This window comes from Lachancea lanzarotensis, scaffold LALA0S03, assembly GCF_000938715.1.
Source record: "Lachancea lanzarotensis genome assembly LALA0, scaffold LALA0S03, whole genome shotgun sequence".
Lineage (NCBI taxonomy): Eukaryota > Fungi > Ascomycota > Saccharomycetes > Saccharomycetales > Saccharomycetaceae > Lachancea > Lachancea lanzarotensis.
Window position 1 is genome coordinate 151,119 of NW_019212881.1, and position 21,214 is coordinate 172,332.

The window sequence follows — 21,214 nt, forward strand, 5'->3', positions numbered from 1 at the left end:
CCAAGCTCGCTATCAATCTGATCCTGGAAATTCAAGTACCCTAAAGGCCGCAAAATGACCATTCAAGAAGAGCTTGAAAGTCCTGGTTTTTCCAATGAGACCCAATGGGGATCCAGCAAAGTGTTCCAAAATTATCTGATGCCTTCTTTGAAACTCTACGATACTCGTGTTTCCATCAATCACTGGCAACTGAGAGATTGCGTCAAGCATTCAACCAGTGAGCCCGGTAAGATTTATTACATTTACGACCATTCTATTCGTGTGCTCGATACAACGATCAGTAGCTCTGGAACAAAACTTCGAACAACGAAGGTTTCGATCCGTAACCGGAAAAGGAGAAGTTCTTCTCCCAAAGTTCTTTCTCAGGAACAGCTGCAATCGCCATCTCGAAAACTGGTTGAGTTCGATTTCAAATCCCGATGTTTTCAAGAACGAAACGGGCTTCTCGTTTCGGGCGGTCTGATGGGTGCTGAGGACAACGGTAATTGGGGCCAGTTCTTTCGAAACACGTCTTCCACACCAAGCAGATCTGCTGGCCAGACTTTTGCTGGTTCGGGTGTTGAGCCTATTAGACTTGGAAGCAGTTCCGTGCTTTCAGATCATAACACCTACAGTAACAGCGAAACCTGGAAAGGTTTACTGTCTCTGTACAATGAAGAAAGTGGCACATGCTTAACGTATCGACTAGGTCAATATATCAACAACTGCGTTCTTCTCCATCCCAGAACCACACAGCAGTATGACCTTTTTGCATGTAACAATGATGCCCATTTATATCAATGCGATGTGAGTAATCGAGGCATCGAACTAACCAAAAGATATTCAGATTTGAAATTTTCTCTCAATAACGCTGCTTTATCTCACGACGGCAAGACCCTTATAACGTCTGGCGATTCTAGCAAATTCGCAATCTATCACCAAAATGAGCTTACTGGGTTTTTCTCATTGAGATACGATTCTCAGCCCCAATGGGGCAGCTCATTCATCAGAAATAAACGCATTCCGCGCTATGCGATGCCTGACAGGTCCGGATTCGTGGACAACATATACGAAGTTCCCGGAGGAGATCACGGATTTTATACAAGCTTCAGTGAGAACGACATGCTATTCGCAACTGTTTTCCAGAATGGAACGTGCTGGGTTTATGATGCCAGGAAAATGGAATCACCGATGGCTGAAATCAACTCGACACGCAAGTACACTCAAAATGGTGCATTTCGGGTCTGCAAATTTAGTGAGGGAATGGACGACTTGCTTTTCGTTTCTGAACATCACGGGCGCGTGCACGTAATCGACACGCGCAACTTCATGAATCACCAAGTCATCATGATACCAGATAGCACCACTGCTTCGAAGGGGGACAGAGAGCCGCTCTTACCTTCTCGAAGAAGCTCTTTGCCCGCTCAATTGAGCGATCCACATACCACATTTGCTTCGAGCATACCGGTAAAGGAACTTCAACCGCAGTTAGTTCCCTACCCGAAAGCAATGAACTCTACTAGCAATTGCTCAGATACTGGCAGTGTAAATGAGGACATTGTTGAGCCTGAAAATGTGGGGCGCAGAAGTAGAAGGTCTTCTTCCTTCAGAGTGAGAAGATTCTCGACTTCTTCCAACACTCCTCATGTTTCCTTAGAATCAATTGATCCGTCAATTCTGGAGTCGCGATATTTAGCACCAAACTACCGGGCAGTTGACAATTATAACTATATCGGTGAGGATACAAGGGTTGGGTCGAACAATGGCAACACCAATCCTGTTACAGCCGACCAAAATAACGACGTCTTTCTCGAAAACGACGTCGAGGTAGTGGATGCCTATAGCGACACCAGCGATCCCTTATTTCAGTCGCTCACGTCGCGATCTCGCCCTCATGCAAGCAGGGCTTCGCCAACGGCTCCTCGCTATTCCCGCGGAAGCGACCTGTCTGCTAATTCCAATGATGAAAATAATATTTCAGGAATTGACTGGATGGAGGATGAAGAGGGCAGCTCACTAGTCATTGGTACGGACTATGGCATCATCAAATGGAAAATAAACTCTTGGGCTCGCAGGTCGTTCCCAAGCTATGATTTCTGTTAAAAACTATTTCACACATTTTCTCATGGGCGTTAGGTACAAAGCAAATAGCGTATATTTAAAAGTTTCATTAATCAACAACGTCAGAGGTGTTGATTTCAACAGTGTTCTCAAAGTTATGTTCTAGAACGCTGCTCGGGTCACTTTCCTCAGCGGAAGGTTGATCCCGATATTGTGCTTGGAGTTCTCGAAATTCACTTTCATCTTCCAATAAAGCATTGACTCCGATGATTTCTCCCTCGTTGAATATTTCCAACACGACTTCAGCTTCTTCAAGTGGCATTTCGGCAAAAACCTCATTGATCTTATCCAAACTTTGGGTCTTGATAGCACTTTGCATTTTTGGGGGAAGCTTTTCGAACGCTGCTATTCTTTTTAATTCTTCTGGATCTTCTGAACCAAATTGTGGTAGATTTACTTGCAATTCTGTAGACTCATCAAGCGATTTGAGTTGAATGGTTTCCACTCCTTCTTGTGATTCTTCTTCCTGCATGACATTGACACGGTTTTTAATGTGCTCAAACTTCACCTGTACAGAATCCAGGAAAGACTTTTTTCCCTGGTCACTGGCTTTGTTATAAAAAACTCTCTGAAAGAACAGCTTGATCACACTTGTAAGTTCTTCGGCCTGTAAATGAGGAATCTTTTTCATATCGTACATTTCCCTGACATAGCCTAGAAGCTCCGACTGGTGGATTGTCTGATAAGTCTTCTCACTTTTATTTTCCATCTGATATTCGAACGCAGACATCATCAAAGCATCTTTCTGTTGTTCGGATACGATTTGGAGGTTATTCAGTAGAAACTGCTCTGATTTTTTTACATCTTTCACCGATATGTTCCCAAATTCAATGGTTTCTGGGGCAAGCTTCATTACATCATCTTCGTAATTGACAAATTCAAGACGTGGAGGGGGTAATGCGACTTCAGTACTTTTGGCCGATGGCAGGTACTTGCTGGCTTCCTCATCGTCTTTTTCTGATTTTTTGTTGATGAAGCCTTTATCAAAACCGGTATGGATATCATCAGAGGATATGAGCGATGCCCTTTCCTTGTAAAGTTGCTTTAATCTCTCGTGAGCCTGTTCAGTTACTGCGTCGATCTTCTTACGGTGTTCAAAGATCATCTCGCGAATAACGGCTCCGTTCTTAGGGTCTTTATTAGCCTTCTTGGCGTTGATTTCCAATTGTTCAAACAAATCCTCCACCATTTCATTGTAAGGTGGCATATTGGGATCAACATTGTCACCTTCACCCCGTTCAGTTTTGTCAAAGTTGGCGTTCAGAAACTTTCGTACGACATCTCTGTTCAGCAAATCTTCATTCTTCAATTGACCCACCATCTTGTCAACTCTCTGGTTAAGTCTAGAATTCATTTGTACTTGAAATTCCAAGTTCTTGATATCCTGGTTCCTTTTGGCCCTTTCCTCATGGATACTTTGCTGCTTCCACCTAATGAAAGACCTTTTATCGACATTAGGATGAACTTCGATGTCAGAGTCATCGGAAAGTTGGATCTTGTCCCACTTGGAGTAATCAATGGGCATTATAGATGAGCAGAAGAGACTTGCGGGTTAGGATAGATGGAGATTGAGCGGTCCTTGCGATTGAAGGTTTGCCAGAAACAAGCATGTAACTTCTGGTTAATTTAATCACCAAAACACAAGTCATTATTTACGCCTATAGCTAATGCTTCACACGTGAATAGTTGACCGTTGTTGATCCCTGCCTTGAAGCTATCCATTCCAGGATATGATGGCCACTGAGGCAATAAAAACCACTGTCGTAAGCCTTTCCGTGTCGCCCTTGCCTTTCCTTTGGTAATAGGTAGTCCAAATTCCGATCAATGAGACTGATAATGAGTGACAAAGTTTAGGAAAATTTCATTAGACAACCAAGCGGTTGCTATGTTAGCGTGTACAACGTCTTGTTTATTCCACAGGCTCTCATGCGTAGCTTGAATTTCGTGTCATCACCTGTCACCATTGGCGTTGATTGCGATTTTCGAACATTTGTAGAACGGACGTCATTACTCTTCGCTAACGATAGAAATCAGGTCTCGCTACATTTAGTCCATATTCTGAGACAGCACTGCTGAGATCGTTTACGGTCAAAACCACCTTATTAGCTTTCGTTTTCTCGTTTTGTTGTTGTTGCTGCTGAGTGAGCTGTCCCGGTTGTTGCTGGCCCAAAATTAGCTGTCTGGCTCTAGCCTGGCCGTTGTTGGAGTTGTGAACTGTGATTGCAGACCTAATTCGGGAGTATTCGTAAGCGTCTGTGGCGATGTCACTGACGAATTTTTGCGTAGCCAGTGCCAACAGTCTTTTCACCCTCACATCTGCACAGTCAAATCCGTTTTTCATCAGATAGTAGTCGATAACCGCATCTGGGATAATTGGCGGATTGTCCTCCATCATGTCAAGTATTTCGTTCAGCGTTTTGTCTTTCCGAGTGAATTCGGGAATTTCAAAAAGATTGCCAGCACCGTTTTCTAGTTTTGGTTCTTGCTCGGTTTCGGCATCATCACCGGGAAATAAGGCATCATTATCTATTGGAGCTTCTTCATTATCATCGAATTCGTTAATTTCCTCGTCGACGTTCAGTTCATCGCCCATTAGACCTTGATCAGTCATTTTCAATTTAAATATGATGCTGTTAATGCAAAAGTACCAGATCAGTGGGGACAGATACTAGCGACTCTTGGCTGGTGCTGGATGCGGATTTCGGAAACGTTTTGTTAGTTTGGTTCTGTCAATTTGACAATTTGGAAGCCAGTTTTGATAAATCATTCTGTACGTGAACCATTTACTGACCGCTATGATACTTCCAATAGACTGCCGCTAATGCGATCTGCTTGATTACCGCGTAGGATATTCGACTTGATTTCATATGTTCCATGCTTCTTGCTCGATTTCGTTTACTGCTAGTGGTTCATCAATGCTGTTTATTTTAATGTCACTGCAAAAACAACATTTGGTGGATAGTAATTTGTCGAGTTCTTCGAGGGCAACCAAATCCTTGACCCGATTTTTCATCGTAGCTCTTTGGAACACTTCAATTTTGTTTCGAAGTGCGTAGTCGGATGATTGCAATATCTCTTTCATCAAACAATCGGTATGAAATGAATGTCCACAGGGGAAAACGTAGAATTTACGAGTCTGAAGAACCTTGCGACAGACATCACACGATGCACCGGGCTCGAGAGCTTGATAGCGGGTTTTGAGAAGCTCAATATCCTCGACGATTTCTTTTTTGATTTTGATTGACTCTTTAATTTCCTGGGTGACATGGATCATGGCCGCGTTGTGCTCTTCTAAATTACGAATAAGCTCATCCTTCACATTCGCAACCGTTGTGATCTCGTTGAAGAGTGGTAGCAGATCTTTTATCGTCAAAGTATCATTGGCATCTCGCAAAATAGATTTGATAGTGCTTTTGATATCAGTTTGGTCGCACATCATGAATTTGGCGATAGTCAACCACAACTTACGGCGCAAACGAAAATTTGAATCCACTTCCAAGCTGGCCACAACCAATTTTGCATCGTCCAATAAACCTTTCCCAACTGCCAGCGTCACCGCCTCTTCATACTGTTTTAGTTGCGAATACAAGTAAACGGAAACTCTGTTTCTCGAAAACTTGTTACTCAATCGTAAAACGAAGTCGTTATCAAAATGCCCCATGTTATTTTCTATGAATGCTATGATTTCGTCTTCTCTGTTTTTGGCGTCATGAGAGGCGATCATCATATACAGTGCTGCATTGTAAACTACGGGTTCGAGTGAGCTTTGGTATTCCTGTTTCTTGAAACACCACATAAGGTACTTCAGCGCGTAATTTGTGTTAGTATGCAGCGAACTCATTTGAGGGGTCAGCTTTTGATACCTTGCATAGTAAGTGAGCAGCGGATTCACAAGTTCCGATGGATTTATTGTTGGAACATGCATCCAAGCGTTAACAGTAGCATCAGGGGAGTTTGTGATCAGAGTAGTGGCATACTTGTAAATGCATTCGAGATCCTGAGTGGTCATTAAGACTTTTAAGGACTCGTACCAGTTTTTGGACCTAATCCAGTAAGATAGCACATATTTGTAGTCCTTTATGAGCCTCGCAAACATTAGAACCTCCATTTTCCGATTTTGGTGAGACATTATTTGGTAAATCGTTTCTTTGTCGAGGACGGAGACGTTCTGTTCCAAGAACGTAGCAAATGTAGACTTTAAGTCATTCTTACCGTTGTGCAAAGGCTCTAAGTTTTGAGCATTCTGTTCTGATGATATAGATTCATCAATCGAATTCAACATTTGCACAAAATTCCACACTATCCAGTTGGTAACAAGAATAAGCTGCACTTCGTTGTTTGGTTTCGTCTTGGCAACATCTAATTTGGTAAGAAGATAGGTTTGCAATGCATTCATTGCCGTCGGAATCTTCATAAACTTAAGTGCTACTTCCCCGGTACCGACGATAGAACACTTGCCATAACTCTCTGCAGCTTTTTCCAAATTGCCTAATGCAAAAAGATGATCTGCCTTGCGAAGATACAGTTGGTTTTTTTCTTCCAAGTTCAAATTGTCAAGCTGCAAGGCTTCATCGAAGCGTTTCTGATCAGAGAGAACTTTCCAGATACCTTCTGCTTCATCCTGTATGATGATTTCGTAAATGTTGCTGATAGAATGACACCAAAAAGTGGGTGGCTCTTGCGAATAATCTGCCGTAAACTCTAAGATCTTTTCCGGGCCGTTAGTCCAGATGGTCTTCTGTCCCACTACTGCGTTGTTGAGTCTATTCACTATGGTCATCTCGTTTCCTCTCAAAATGAGTATGTGGAACTTGCTTAGAAAAATGTCTTTGATTTTATGCGTTGAAGCAGGCAGTTCAGCAGCCAGCAGAACAGTAGCACTGCTCAAAACATCATTTGATTTTTTAACACTCCCAAAAATCACACCCGGGCCACCAATCCAGGCAAATGTGTCGTTATGAAGTGTTAGTCTTTTCCCTGTCGCTGTGTCCAGTTGCTCGAACTCCTCTGTTTCTGGGGCAATATCCCCAGTGAAAGTTTTCAAAGGGTCGTTAGCTTTACTCCAGAACCATATTTTGTCCCTACTGCTCAACAATGCAGCTTGTCCCTTCTTGTAAATGATTCCATCAATCGGTGTTTTGGACTTGAACACCCTTGAGATCGCATTTTCATGCTCCAGATCGACCCAATAGACGTTTCCATCTGAAGTCCCACACAAAATGTGTTTTTCACCCACCCATGCTACAGCTAAGATATCGGTGCTCTTTTTTGAAAGTCTCTTCAAGTGTACTATCCCGTCTGAATTGTCTGTCCCCAGAACGGCTCTTGGAAGACTGTAGTATTTGGCAAAATTAGTTTTCAAAAAAAGCATTGAGGCCCTGGAATCCATCCAAACTTTAAGGACTTTCTCTTGAGGTGCTGCCAGCAGCGGGAATCGGAATTTCGTCACCTTTGAAGGTGTGGCTAGGTCTATAACGAATAAGTATCCTGACTTCAGTGCAAAGCACATCACATTTTGTTCCACACAGAGTGAAGCAACGTTGCTGTCGATCTCCGGGATAAATTGTAGCTGTACATGTTCGACTATAGCTTTCATAGCACCAAAGGAGCTTGATTACCTAGGTTCTCTGAACTTGAAGTTTGCATGATCTTTAAACTTAACTTATAGTATGGTATTTTATTAAATATTAATGGACTCTCTCATCCATCTAACATCCAAAAACTACCGAAAGTTAGTGAAGGTTCAGAGCTACCAATCGCAGGACGTTTGTAAACTAGATTCACAACAGATGAGTGTCAACGGGATACCTATTAAGCTTTTGACGGAGTCTCAGGGGCACATAGTATCACTGGAGCTCACCACCGGTGAGCTATATCGTGGAAAGTTGGTAGATAGCGAAGACAATATGAATGCTCAGCTGCGAGACGTGACTGCAACTGGCAGGGATGGTAGTGTGACAAGAATGGACCACGTATTTGTGCGTGGCTCTAATATACGGTTCTTCGTGCTTCCCGACATTTTGAAAAATGCGCCTATGTTCAAGCAAGGTCCCGTTTCCAAACCTCCACCTCCTATTCGGGGCCCCAAGAGGAGATGAAAAGTGGCGTGTGCTACCTGAATTTGTGCACAGCACGAACTATGTATAATAAGACAAAAACGTGAGGAATAGACGAGAGGAATATGATAAACAGTTTGCATGCAGTTGTAATACCACAACATCGGAAGTAGTATTTCTTCTTACTTAGGTGTTCATGAAAGTGAGAAAAATATCAATGCAATGGCTGTTACCGCTACACAATTGTTCCAGCAAGCACGTTTGTGACCCTACGGCCAGAACTCAACCTCGTCGCTGTTTCCTATATCTACTCAGGTGACTATCGGGATATAATGTATGCAGCTGGTATCAAAGATGATATTCAATAAAAGATGTCTTACATGGTGTAGATGATCAGCGGAGGCAGTGAGACGGTCATAGATGAGGTGTGAGCGAACGGGTTAGTTTATGAGGACTGGGTGATTTTCACTTAAAAGTGAACTGGTGCTCATCGGTAACGTTTAGTACAAAATGATGGGTTTTCCTTGCACCTTATATGAAATCGGAGACTACTGATCGTGTCTCTCGAATCTTAAAGAACCGCTGCAACAAGCTGAGATAGACATACTTAGTCAGATCATAGTCGCTTTTCAAATAATGTAATAAGTTCTTGCTTCATGTATAGATACTACGCCTACATACCTTCCTTAACTGTGCTACCTTTATATCTTGTCGCGACGGTGCTCCAAAATCTGCTTGACAGAGTCAACGACGGTAGTTTCAAAGCTCTTAAACTCGACGCCGGTGAGTTTACAAGTGAGGTCCGTGTTGTAGTGGTAAGACTTGTCCAGTACCTTTTTGTTGTCCTCAATGTTACCAGCGGCGATCTTGCCCTTTAATTCGGGAAACCTGGCATTGATAACGTCTAGGATACGCTGTGGATTGAATCTGCCGTCATCATAGTTAGGTTTTGCAAGGCTTGCACCGGCTACTGGGATTAGTCTCTGACCAGCGAGCTTTTCGCTACGCAAAGGAAGCATATGCAATAAGGCCACATCGCGAACATCAGCAGTGAGAGCGGAGGGGCTATCGAACGGACCCTTAGACGATGGCGTCGAATTCACCGCATCATTCACAATCTGTGCAGATGTATTCAGCTTTTCACCGTCCAATCCCCAACCAAACATCTGCGGGCCCAAAACGTATGGTGGGCACACTGCGGTGTAATTGAACTTGACTTGCGAGGCGTGCTGCTGCACAAAGTCCCATCCCAGTTTTTCAGCCAGTTTCTTCGATGCACAGTACGATTGTAGCGAAGTTGTTCTGGCTTGTTCCCAGGTAACTGGGTTCCAAGTGGCCTCGGTGTGTACACTTGTTTTGTTGTGTTCGTTTCTGATTGCTGCAAACGATGACGTTTGCACAAAGGTCTTGACCTTAGGACCCAATTGCACCACAGTGTTCAGAATGCTCTTGGTTCCTTCTGTAGAGGGTATCAAATACGTTTCTTCGTTGCTCTGGTCGGACCCAAACGAAAAATTCGCAGCCATGTGCACCACATGCTGCAAATCTGGGTACTTCTTGAAAACAGCGTCAAAAGCTCCCGGTTGGCTGATATCGGTAACCACCTCAACATCCAATTTGGCAGGTGGGTATAACTTGGCAAAAGAGTTCTTGACTTTGTCGCCTTTACCTTCCGAACGCGCTGTTCCAATTACATGGTATCCTTCTGACAACAAAATGTCCAAAACATGGAGAGCAATGTAGCCATTGCAACCGGTGACCAACACTTTTTCGCCCATCGGTTCTTGTTGACGAGAGAAACCGTCTTTGATTTTCAAGTTGTGTGGCAAAAAGGTGAACCCATCGTGGTATTTATACAGCAAGATGGCTTGCGCAGAACGGATTTTCAGCGGAGGTATGGCTCGTACATTGTTGCCAAATATAATTTCTTGGCACACAAGGTGTTAGTCCTTATTGATGGGTTAGATAAAGTGAAACGGAACCCGATTAGAAGTTCTAGCACGAAGGTGGTGAAATTGATAGTGAATACAAAGATGATAAAATGTGGTATCAAAAATTGGGTAATCAGAGCGTGGGTGTTGGTCTGGAACCTAGAGAAGAGCTCCAGCGAAATCGAACATCCTATTTGAGATGCCTACAAATATGGAGTCAGGGATATGATCGCTTAAGATTGTCGGTGGAAGAAAAATTGATCGAGACTCAGAATTCGTTCCAATTTAATGAAATTGAAATGGAGTCTGAAAATGCACATCGACATCCGTCCGTTGCTGAAAAATGTCTATAGAGTCACAGTTCCTCATGGTTATGACCAGTGAAGCACGATGGGTGCAGACCATTTTTTTTGAACCACAGCTGGTGATAAAATGTAGGTAAGGCTATAGAAAAGCAACTGTAAACACCAGCAAGAGGCTCACACACAGCTGAAATGGGACAAGCCCTCTACATGCCTCTTTTCGTACTGTTTCACTTGCTAAAGAATGGTTCATTCCCTTTGGTAGCTTCAAAGATCTCTCTTTACTGAATCGTCCTGGGTTTGTAAGCGATGATGGTGGAATTTCGAGCGTTTCGGACTTTTACTCTATACTTAATGACGTTATTCTTTCTCTAATTCACGTGGATTCTCCACCGTCAAGGAAATAAATATCTAGGCGGCACCTAGAGGATTGACTGGATTACTACCTCAATGAAATGGCGTGATTTATCGAAAACGTGACCACGTAATGAACTATACCTCTAAGTTAAGGTCAAGATACTACAGACGGGCCAACCAAGTTCACGCTGACAAGGTCTGTTCATACAAGATTCAAGAGCCACTTTCGCAATGGTGAATCAAGCTTTTACTGTTTCAGATCAGGATCTCTGTGATGTATACCAGCTCAAGGATCTTGACCCACAAACGTCGTGGTTGGAGGATTCCAGTGTCGTTTACACGCTGCAAGAGCCACAGGCTCTGGAGTCTGTGGACGTATCATACGCTGTATTGAATGAGCTCCTTCGGCAGGAGCACGAGCATAGTGCAGGCCGAAATAGCGCTATCGAAACAGCAGACCTTGAGGACCCTTTGAACCCACAATTGAGATTAGAGGATCTACTAACGAGCTCCCGAATTCCTCCAGAAGAGCGCTACCGCTACTACATCAACTCTAAAAAATTCAATTCGAAACTCTACCTTAGAGGATTGCACGCCCAAGACAGTTTCAATGATCTGAGCTCTTCGTTAGATCTTTTGGATCGCTCACTACAGTCACAAAGCAACGATCTCAAGGCATTAGTCCAGAACAATTTTTCGAAGTACGTCAGATCCAAAAACAACCTAGACAGGATTTACGAACAGTTTCAACGGTTCTCATTGGAAGATAACAAGGAGCTAGGAACGGGAAAATTGGGAGTTGCTGTCGATGATACGGTTCAGGAAGTGGCATTAAAGGTCAAACCGATCCTCGATACCAGTTCCAAGTTGCACAATATTCAAGCTACCATAGCATTTGTCCAAGAAAATAAAAAACTCTTTGACATACCGAAACAACTCAAACAAAGCCTGTTGGATCAAAATGCCCCTCAATTAATGGCTTACTATCAAGAGGCACGTACAATCTACCGCGACCTTTCGGCTGCCGGTCATGGATCACCCGTTCTATTAAAAGTGTGGGAGCAAATAGAATTCACGATGAGTAGTTACCGCAATGTAATGTGGGAATCACTAATGAATCTACAATATGGCGAAGCCCATGACAGACTACTGCCAATTATATCGAGACTACTTGATTTAGACTCTGACGAAAGTCCGATTCTTCAATGGATCAATAAGAAACTCACCATTTTTGAGTCAAACCTGAAGGATCTAATATCCAAGATGTTTGCTGCCATTGTTGCCGCACAACAGAAGGTCACCAAGACTGCTTCAGACGACAGTGAAGATCTAAGCTACTATCATTCAATCGAGCATTTCATTGATCCGGCTCTGGCCGAGGTCGCTCAATTGCCCCCAGCAGCAAAGTTGGCCCAGACAAATATGACACTATGCGATTCTGTCGTTATCATCGAGATGTGGCTTGTAATCAAAAAATATACCACTCTTTTGAGCTCTGAGTCTGACCTTTTTGTCGAATTCTGGGAACATGTCGAGAAATTCCTGGATGGAACATATCGCACGTCTTTGCTTAATGACAAGAAGAAGGATGACATTTTAGGCACATACTTCGAAAGCCAAGGAGGTTACAAGAGCTTTCTGATGTTTAAGGAAAGCGATGTGCAAGATATTAGAAGAAGGGGTGAAGAATACGTTAACATATTATGCAATGGACTTGGGAGACTCTTCAATTCATCACAGGCCTCACTTCTAGGTGAAGTTGAAAACGAGAAGGAGACAGGAGAACCCAGCGATTATGGTTTTGTCCCCCCGAAAGCTAATTGTCTGGGTTGTCTGAGGTACCTGCCCCAAATTGTTGACCCAATTTTCAAATTTACTACAGAGATTGCACAGTTGAGCGTATCTTCAAACTCTATTGACACTTTGAGAAAAACAGATTCTCTCATTCTCAACAAGGCCGTTGCTGCTATATCAGCCACAAGATTCAAAGACCTTTCCGCTTTCCACACATTTGAAGAAGAGCCCATGTACCGAACCCTCGGTGCTCAGGATTATGGAATAACCCGCTTTCCTGAGGTGATCTATATGTTCCAGGTATTGAGCATTTCCACGATTAGAAACGTTCTTTTCTCCTACGAGAAGCTACCAGTACTCAACGGAATATATGTCGTTTCCCATCCGTCACGTCAGTTATTGTCGGGAATAGAAGTGCAACAAATAGTGTCAATGGAAGCGGTGCTAGAATCTGTACTCAAAGACGCTGCCAAGGAGAAAGAGAACCCCAGGACATCGAAAACTATTCTGACTTTGACAAACTTGCAGTACATGCGAGAACAAATTTTCCCGCAGATTCTTCAATACTTTGATGAAAGCTTCGAAACACAGCTGGGCAAGAAAAACCTTGAAATATTCACATTATTGTCAAAAATGGAGTCGTCAATTTTTGGAAACTATCTGTCGGACTTAAAGGTAAGCATTCGAGATATTTTGGAAAAGCGCTTTTATGAAATTAATTGGGCAACTTACAGCTCTAACTCATTCCGCGTAAGTGACTACATGATCGAGGCTCTGATGGACTTAGTAAGTGTACACAGCGAGTGCTTCCGCATAGGACCCCAATTGATCGGTCGTATACTTAAGGAGTCTCAAGTTTTCATCTCCAAATATCTCTTTGAGGCTTTGAAACGATACATAGGGAATCTCTCGTCAGATGCTCTTTTGCAAATCGTGATTGATGTCCAGTTTCTTTTGAGAATGCTGGGCACACTCCTTGAGAAAGAAACCGAGGTAACATTGCTTGCCTGTCTTCACAATTGCTTCCAGAATGATAACAGCAGGCTGCAAAGGTGCATTGATGAGACTGAGCCAATTGTCTCGGCTAATCTGAAGAAGACCAGTGCGCAATTTGCTTCTTTCAAGTGATATACGGGTAAGTGGACGTGCAGTAAGAATAAGTTCAAGGAAGATGATTCTACCGTTTGCCAATCAACATGTTCATTGGACTAAATTGCCTTAACGCTTGAAACTTCGTCTTTTCATTTCATCTGAGCATTACGGGCCCTCAACACTAGGTTCTGTTGCTGCATGGACATCATCATTACCAATTGAGCAGAATTCTGATACATCTTTTCTAATCTGTGCGTTATCGGTCTTCAACTGTGTGTGAAGGCTTATAATCTCATCCTGGAGACTCAAGAGCTCGCTCAATAACTGCTTTGGTAGCGCTTCGGCCTTCGATTGAGCGTGAGATTCTGAGCTTCGAGGATCTGAGTCTTGCTGTAAAGTTGATCCCGGCATTAGTCTCTTCTTGAAGCTTGTCAAACTAAACCGAACGCCTGAACGGTGATGATGTCTAGTTATTTTACTTAAAAGACTACACATAAGATACGTTTTAAATGATGCTTTTGGTGAAGACCGAGTTCGCTAACCATCAGTGATCGGCCTAGTGAGATGGAGAGCTCTTGTGAAGACCATCAATTCTCAGCGCGTTTCCTCAGAGATCCGACGTTGTACAAAGGATAAATGTCGTCAGCTTCCGTGTTCGCAATTGGATTATCCACGAGGTTATCAATAATGTAGTTGTGGAAGCTTATGTTTCTCTTACCGTCCACAGAAAACTCAGAACCATCCCAGGTAACATATGAAACAAGTTGTCCATCTTCTGCTTCACTGTGATCTAGTGTCACCATAAGAGTGTCTGCCGAAAGTGCACTAGACAGTGACACTATATTGAGCGACATTTCAATCGTCTGCACTAGAGTTAGGTTACCGACTAGAGGGTCAACCTTGCAAATGAACAAGGCTTTTGTCTGTTCGACGAAAAAGGCCACAAACGTCAGTGTAGAGAACGTTACCAGTTTTGACACGGCGTACTCAACGACGGAATTGGACTCGTCTTGGAACTTGCTGGGTGCTAGTTGGGCTTCTCCTAGATATGGTTCCACCAATTCACCAATATCAAGTTTATCAATTAGCTCGCCGGTTTGCCAATTCCACGCACTTACAAAAGTGTCACCACCAGCACTGAAAAGGAGGTTCGTGCCCCATTCTGGAACGCACAATGTGGAAATGAACTGTTTCGAGCCGAAAAGCCATTTGTCGACGATGTAGGTCTGCGGGTAGTGTGTGATTCTAATGTGTTCGTCTCTATCGGCAGTGACAAGCAGCTGCTTTCCATCTGCGTCACTAATAATGGCCACAGCCGTAAGAAGCGAAACGTGGCCCAAAATTGGCTCTAAACCGCCGTTTGTAGCGTTCACAACTTCTGAACTGTGAGCATCGACCGCATATACATCCCCAAACTTGTCTGCAACAAGCACATGCTTGTCATCAGTGGTACTGGTTAGTGCGTTGGGTCTTTTCGGTAGTGGCTGACGTTTCTTGAGTACTAAACAGTTTTCCTTCTTGTAGTCAAGTTCGAAAATAACAAGAGCTTTGTCAGAGTCCGCACAAGCGAAAAGAAGATTCTCGTTCCTTGACAAGGCCAAATTGCGAATGTGGTTATAAACAGGAGGGGCTCCCGTTCCAGGAATTGGAACTTTTGCGTCTTTGAGTTTACTGGAGCTTTTATCAGTTTCAGCTGGCACTGCTTCTTCCTTATCGAGTTTACGTCTCTTAGCTTCGTTTTCGGCTCTCTGACGTTTCTGTTCCTCTAAAACCGTCTTTTGGATAGTTGACGTCTTGTCCTGATCGTCGTGCCATTGTCCAATGGCCAGAAACTCGCTCTTGGTCGAATCCCATTGAAATACCTGAATCATGTTCTTGATGATGCAAAACACAACAGAGCCGTCACGGCTCATGACAGTGGACTGGATTGGATGCAGCATTTCTCTCAAGACTTGAACAATAATGATACAAATGGAGGTCTCTTGGGTCGTTTTTTATATGACGATGAGCATCTCATCGCCTGTAGTTTCTTCAACTCAGCTCATCTGTTATGCCATAGTACTACCAAAAAATTTTAGATCGCCGAAGACGAGCAACGATAGTGAAGTTGGCGTAGAGTTACAGACCATTTTGAATACTTTAGGACTATCGGCTCGTTCAGGTGATTCAGAATGGACTAGTTCGACACTTTCATTGGTTGGTCTTAGTCAATGGTGTGTTTTCGAATCATTACATTGTTCGAAAAATGTGAAATCTCGTTGCCCTTTGATAATAGTTATTCCTTTGGCCCCAGAAACTTCAATGAGTGTTTAAAAACATTGAAAGCATTGTAACTTGGTGATAATGTTGAGACCCAGACCTTTTGAATAGTATCAAAATCGTTATTGCTGCACATGAATACAATGACCGGGAGTATGTGAGGGCAGGGAGAAACTTTGAGTGGCAATCAGATATCAACATACCTCCAATATTTTGTTTGGGATTCCTTCCATAATGACAAGAGCTTTCGTTGAAGCCTTGATTAGCCTTTATCTTGGTGAACGCAACATTTTGTTTTGGGCTCGCTCGTAAAGCTGATTGTTCCACATCTTATTGCCTTCCTACTTTGGAGAGTAGACTAACTTTCACCACTCCTCCGTAGACATTGGGAAATCTGACCGTTTTCAAGTATCGATGCTTCTTCCATAAGTTATTGTCTCAGGGAAGATTGAGTTTGTAAGTTGACGACATGACTACTGACCAGTTTTGGGCGTTACCCACAGGTCAAATACGTTACCACACTGGAGTATGATCGTACAACGCCCATCCTCGTCACTTTCCATCCGATGACAGCGTTTGTCGTGTATTCATATTTTCCCGTCGCTTTTTACTGACGTTGAAATTTTTCAGTATCTCCGGTGAAAAATATACCTCGCATACTCATCGAGATATAGAGATTAGCTTGTAAGCCGCGATGAGTTGAAGGTTGGCTCGAGGAAAAAAGCCAACTAGCAAAGTGTGGTGAGCTTCAGCATGACCAGAGAACATATTGAGTACATTAAAGATGGATGGTTCCGTGAAATTCACGAAACAAGCTTTCCAGGACAGGGATTAGAACTCAAGGTCGAGAAAGTCCTGTATCATTCCAAAAGTGTTTTCCAAGACATTTTGGTGTTCCAGAGTGCCACGTATGGCAACGTTTTGGTTTTGGATGGGATTATACAGGCCACAGAGCGGGATGAATTTGCGTATCAAGAAATGATCTCGCACATTCCTCTGTACGCACATAGGAGCCCAAAGAATGTCTTGGTAGTTGGAGGTGGTGACGGCGGTGTGCTGCGGGAGGTCGTCAAGCACAAGTGTGTCGAAAGCGCAACTCTGGTGGAGATAGACGAAACGGTGATAAAATTGGCGAAAAAATACCTTCCAGGAATGGCATGCGCATTTGGCAACGAAAAGGTTCAAGTTGAGTTGCAAGATGGGTTTCAGTTCCTTCGAGACGTTGCCCAAACCGACCAGCGTTATGACATCATCATCACAGACTCTTCAGACCCGGAAGGTCCCGCTGGTGCGTTTTTCCAAAAGGAATATTTCCAGCTGCTGCATAGTGCGCTCAACGAAGACGGTATCGTGATAGCTCAAGCGTCCGAGAACATGTGGTTAAATTTGGACTACATCTGCGACCTTGTGGCTAGTGCGAGCTCTGTATTTGCACAAGTCGAGTACTGTTACACCACGGTCCCCACATACACGTCAGGTCAGCTCGGTTTGATCGTTTGTGCCAAGCACGAGAGAACAGACTTGAAGCACGCAGTTCGTCAGCCTACCAAATCGGAACACTCCCAGATGCGTTACTACAATACACAGATGCACACGGCATCATTTGTGCTGCCCACTTGGGCTCATCATAAACTTCATAGATCACGTAATCCATAAAAGCTTGTAGATTATCCAAAAATATCGTCCATGGCGCTTGATTTCTTCTTTTTCTTGTTTTTCTTGTTCCTCAATTTCTTAACAAGGTTTTGCCTTGGTATAGCATCATTTGCATGGAGGTGCGATGCATTTTTTGGTTCGGGCTCTGGTGGAACTTGTTCTTGAATTTCTACTTCCTCGCCTAATTCCTCATCGGCAAACAGGCCCAATTGTGTGTTGGTAATAACCAATGGAACCGGAACGTCACACTGTTTCAGCAACCCGATTGATTCAAAGTTTGATTTGTAGTTTTCAAAGATATCGTTGTAAAGAGCGTTAATCTTGGCCAAAATTCCAATGAGCACTACTCCTAATGTGACAAACTGACCTAGGCCAACTACACCGTTGAAACTATAGTACATTCGAGAAATTTGGTGTTTTCGCAGCTTGACCACTAAACTCCACAACCTGGTCACTTCTGACCTTTTAAGTTTGTCTTTTTGAATCAATACTAACACTTGTCCAGCACTACGCTTGAGTTCATTAAAGTGTCTCCACCAAATCGCCATTTTATGCTGGTTTTTGTTCCTGTGATAGATCAACAATATATATCGGAGCTCCTGATGAAGCTGATGAGCTAAAGCATGTTCTTTGGACACCATTTTCAATCGTTTTGATACCTTTTCTCTTACATTACGTTTGGCTAGCGATGAGATGAGCTTTATATATTCTGATATTATTATGATCTCTCGAGCTCATCTCAGCCCTGTCAGCAAACAAACTGGACAAAAGACAGTTTTGAGGCCCTCAATCGACGTCCATAACTGTAAAATCCTCTACGAAGCCCAGATTCGTCGCAAAACGTCATCTTGAGATGAACTGAGAGGCTTTTTAACAACAATATAGAGACTACCATTTGTGTTTATGTTTACGTTGACGCTGTCGTCGTAACGAGCAGTTTTTTTTTGTGATCCCACTCGTTCTTGTGCCATTGACACTCTTGAAAAGCTATAAAAGGAGGACTGTCCTTGAGGAAGCTCCTGAAAACATCTAAACCGATCTGTTATAGGTCTAAACCATAAATCTGCTCGATCCAGGCGATAATCATAACAAAATACAAAAAAAAAAGACAAAACAACTAGCTACCTCAGCTTTCACCATTAGTATGTCATACCAAAGACCACCTATGCCTTTGCCGGAAGAATTGGCTTCTTTGCATATCAGCAACGTAGAGCCAGATGCTTCGCACAAATTACCAAATCTTACGGCTCCTTCGGTGCCGATTAGGCGACCACCGGCCCTCCCACCTAGATTCCTGGGCAATTCGACTAACTCAAAAACTCTTTGCTCCGCCAGACTAAATACAAGTGAAATGTCAGCTACAACTCAAGCCGACAACATCTTCCAATCACCCATCTCCACCGATGCTCCTCTTGGAATTTTCTCAAGGGTCTCACACCCAGTTCCATTACCTGCCAATACAACCATCAGTGGAAAAGCCACAGAAACGAACAAGTTTTATGGAAACATGCTAATTGGCGATCAAACGAACCCTGCATGGACTCATCCTTACTCGTTTTTTTGGTCGAAAGACGCTTACGCAGGTTTAGCTGTGTCGTACATCAGCGCCTCCCAACGAGTTTTTGGCGGTGGTAATCCACCTGAATACTTTTTTGGACCCGCTGGTCTCAGATCTTTTGTGTTCGGCGCAACTGATTTTGCAAATGTCGGACAGATGTCGTTGGGCTTCACAAACTTGACACATTTGCAAGCCCACGTCAAAGTGATTAAAAATCAAAACCAGTTTATCTTGGTTCCACTTGTTCAAGGTATGGGCTTTGCCTCTGCAGTGTACTACAATATGATTCCCAGCCTCTTTTCGCCAATAGGTTATAAAAGCGTTGTAGGTGTAACATCACCTCGTTCTGGAATTCAAAAATACAAAATTGTCTTGCAGAATAACGTTACCTGGTCTCTGTACGTCACTGTTCCTTCTGGCCAGTCTCTTGCCTTGGCATTGTCCAATGCAAATCAGATTGTTGGCAATAAAAGCGTTAACGGGTGTATCTTCCAACTTGTTCCTGACACCAACTCTGCTATTGATGCTGCTGCCGGCTGCTATCCAAATAGTGGAACCTTATCTGGCTCCGTGTCTGGTACTACTGGCCAATACACCATTTCTTACGGGTTGAGCGGCTCGAGCAACGGCGGGAAGACATTGATGTATGCATGCCCCCACCATGTTGCATCTTTTACATCTGCTATGGCAAGCCGGAGAATCAATTCAAGTCTTGATTCCGTAACAATGGGAAAAATGACAGGGTATTTGACGAGCACTTTTGAGCTGCAAGTCAACGTACCCTCACAGATTGGGTTTGATCCTTACTCGGCCATATCAGGTAAGTCTGGCCCTCAATACTCTGCCGACGTTCTCAACAACATCAGAGCCGCTGCTCAATCCGAGGCAAACGGTAATGTCGTCAACGAGTCCAATGTTGATTCAATGTACTTTGGTGGCAAAATCCTAGCAAAGTATGCTTGGACTCTTTACAGCTGTCAGTACGTTCTCAAGGACTCAAACTTGGTCAACACACTTATGGGTAATTTAAAGTCAGCGTTTTCGAGATTCATAAACAATTCGCAGATCCTGCCATTGAGATACGATACCACATGGGGTGGTATAATCTCATCTGGTAGTTCTTCTCAGGATTTCGGAAACTCGTACTACAACGACCACCACTTCCATTATGGATACCATGTCCTTGCAGCTGCCATACTAGCCAAAGTTGACCGCGATAATGGCGGGAACTGGCTAAGTCAGAACAGGACGTGGGTTGAGAACCTTTTGAGAGATTATTCCAACACGAACTCTGCAGATCAATACTTCCCAGTCTTCAGATCGTTTGACTGGTTCGCAGGTCATTCGTGGGCAAAGGGTCTATTCCCCAGTGGAGACGGTAAGGATGAGGAGTCCAGCTCCGAAGACGTCAACGCCGCGTATGCCGTGAAGCTCTGGGGTAATGTCACCGGAAACCAGAATTTGGAGAACATAGGTAATCTTGAACTTGGAATCATGCAGGGGTCCCTCAACAGTTACTTTTTGTATCTTGACAACAACACTGTCGAGCCGGCCCAAATAATCCCAAACAAGGTGAGTGGCATTCTATTTGAAAACAAGATCGACCACACTACCTATTTTGGAACTGAGTTACAATACATTCAGATGATTCACGCCATTCCCATCACGTCGATTTCGAGTTTTATACGTTCACCCACATTTGTCGATCAAGAATGGAACGAGAAACTTGCTGCAATCGTCAACAACGTGCAAGACGGCTGGAGAGGTATCATCATGCTAAATCGGGCTCTATCTGACCCTAGCTCTTCCTACTCATTTTTCGCAGGCTCATCTTTTTCCAATAATTATTTGGACCCTGGACAAAGTAAGACTTGGTCATTGACTTATTCAGGTGCCTTCATATGAATATGCTCAGTGACCATCCGCGTTGCATTTGAATGATGGCCAAATTTCTGTATATAGTCTTTTGTAAACTGTTGTAGGTTTATCGAGCTTTCCGATCTATTTTCGCTGTCATTTGTCTGTCGCTGACACTTTGTATATTAACCATGACAAGAAAGGGCTTAAAATGGTGATACAACAGAGCTGAAGATAAGAAATGGAACTGCA

The 21,214-nt window shown here is 43.4% G+C and overlaps 12 protein-coding genes across 12 annotated transcripts; 5 read left to right on the top strand and 7 right to left on the bottom strand.

The window, feature by feature from the left end:
• Window positions 1–54: 54 nt before the first annotated feature.
• GID11 (LALA0S03e01772g1_1) lies at window positions 55–2,082 on the top strand (the record flags this gene model as incomplete). The annotated part of the gene is made up of 1 exon (XM_022773117.1): window positions 55–2,082. The coding sequence occupies one exon, from the start codon at window positions 55–57 to the stop codon at window positions 2,080–2,082; it is 2,028 nt and encodes a 675-aa protein (XP_022627623.1).
• Window positions 2,083–2,149: 67 nt separating this feature from the next.
• CDC37 (LALA0S03e01794g1_1) lies at window positions 2,150–3,625 on the bottom strand (the record flags this gene model as incomplete). The annotated part of the gene is made up of 1 exon (XM_022773118.1): window positions 2,150–3,625. One exon carries the CDS (start codon window positions 3,623–3,625, stop codon window positions 2,150–2,152), a length of 1,476 nt encoding a protein of 491 aa, XP_022627624.1.
• A 492-nt stretch (window positions 3,626–4,117) lies between these two features.
• TAF10 (LALA0S03e01816g1_1) lies at window positions 4,118–4,711 on the bottom strand (the record flags this gene model as incomplete). The annotated part of the gene is made up of 1 exon (XM_022773119.1): window positions 4,118–4,711. One exon carries the CDS (start codon window positions 4,709–4,711, stop codon window positions 4,118–4,120), a length of 594 nt encoding a protein of 197 aa, XP_022627625.1.
• Window positions 4,712–4,963: 252 nt separating this feature from the next.
• PEP3 (LALA0S03e01838g1_1) lies at window positions 4,964–7,696 on the bottom strand (the record flags this gene model as incomplete). The annotated part of the gene is made up of 1 exon (XM_022773120.1): window positions 4,964–7,696. The coding sequence occupies one exon, from the start codon at window positions 7,694–7,696 to the stop codon at window positions 4,964–4,966; it is 2,733 nt and encodes a 910-aa protein (XP_022627626.1).
• Window positions 7,697–7,889: 193 nt separating this feature from the next.
• SMD3 (LALA0S03e01860g1_1) lies at window positions 7,890–8,198 on the top strand (the record flags this gene model as incomplete). The annotated part of the gene is made up of 1 exon (XM_022773122.1): window positions 7,890–8,198. The coding sequence occupies one exon, from the start codon at window positions 7,890–7,892 to the stop codon at window positions 8,196–8,198; it is 309 nt and encodes a 102-aa protein (XP_022627627.1).
• A 659-nt stretch (window positions 8,199–8,857) lies between these two features.
• LALA0_S03e01882g (LALA0S03e01882g1_1) lies at window positions 8,858–9,934 on the bottom strand (the record flags this gene model as incomplete). The annotated part of the gene is made up of 1 exon (XM_022773123.1): window positions 8,858–9,934. The coding sequence occupies one exon, from the start codon at window positions 9,932–9,934 to the stop codon at window positions 8,858–8,860; it is 1,077 nt and encodes a 358-aa protein (XP_022627628.1).
• A 1,043-nt stretch (window positions 9,935–10,977) lies between these two features.
• On the top strand, window positions 10,978–13,668 carry SEC5 (LALA0S03e01904g1_1; the record flags this gene model as incomplete). The annotated part of the gene is made up of 1 exon (XM_022773124.1): window positions 10,978–13,668. One exon carries the CDS (start codon window positions 10,978–10,980, stop codon window positions 13,666–13,668), a length of 2,691 nt encoding a protein of 896 aa, XP_022627629.1.
• Window positions 13,669–13,797: 129 nt separating this feature from the next.
• On the bottom strand, window positions 13,798–14,127 carry LALA0_S03e01926g (LALA0S03e01926g1_1; the record flags this gene model as incomplete). The annotated part of the gene is made up of 1 exon (XM_022773125.1): window positions 13,798–14,127. The coding sequence occupies one exon, from the start codon at window positions 14,125–14,127 to the stop codon at window positions 13,798–13,800; it is 330 nt and encodes a 109-aa protein (XP_022627630.1).
• Window positions 14,128–14,219: 92 nt separating this feature from the next.
• On the bottom strand, window positions 14,220–15,572 carry TRM82 (LALA0S03e01948g1_1; the record flags this gene model as incomplete). The annotated part of the gene is made up of 1 exon (XM_022773126.1): window positions 14,220–15,572. One exon carries the CDS (start codon window positions 15,570–15,572, stop codon window positions 14,220–14,222), a length of 1,353 nt encoding a protein of 450 aa, XP_022627631.1.
• A 1,072-nt stretch (window positions 15,573–16,644) lies between these two features.
• SPE4 (LALA0S03e01970g1_1) lies at window positions 16,645–17,547 on the top strand (the record flags this gene model as incomplete). Its single annotated transcript, XM_022773127.1, has 1 exon — window positions 16,645–17,547. One exon carries the CDS (start codon window positions 16,645–16,647, stop codon window positions 17,545–17,547), a length of 903 nt encoding a protein of 300 aa, XP_022627632.1.
• Window positions 17,548–17,558: 11 nt separating this feature from the next.
• On the bottom strand, window positions 17,559–18,188 carry RMP1 (LALA0S03e01992g1_1; the record flags this gene model as incomplete). The annotated part of the gene is made up of 1 exon (XM_022773128.1): window positions 17,559–18,188. The coding sequence occupies one exon, from the start codon at window positions 18,186–18,188 to the stop codon at window positions 17,559–17,561; it is 630 nt and encodes a 209-aa protein (XP_022627633.1).
• Window positions 18,189–18,691: 503 nt separating this feature from the next.
• ACF2 (LALA0S03e02014g1_1) lies at window positions 18,692–21,010 on the top strand (the record flags this gene model as incomplete). Its single annotated transcript, XM_022773129.1, has 1 exon — window positions 18,692–21,010. One exon carries the CDS (start codon window positions 18,692–18,694, stop codon window positions 21,008–21,010), a length of 2,319 nt encoding a protein of 772 aa, XP_022627634.1.
• Between the last annotated feature and the right edge of the window lie 204 nt (window positions 21,011–21,214).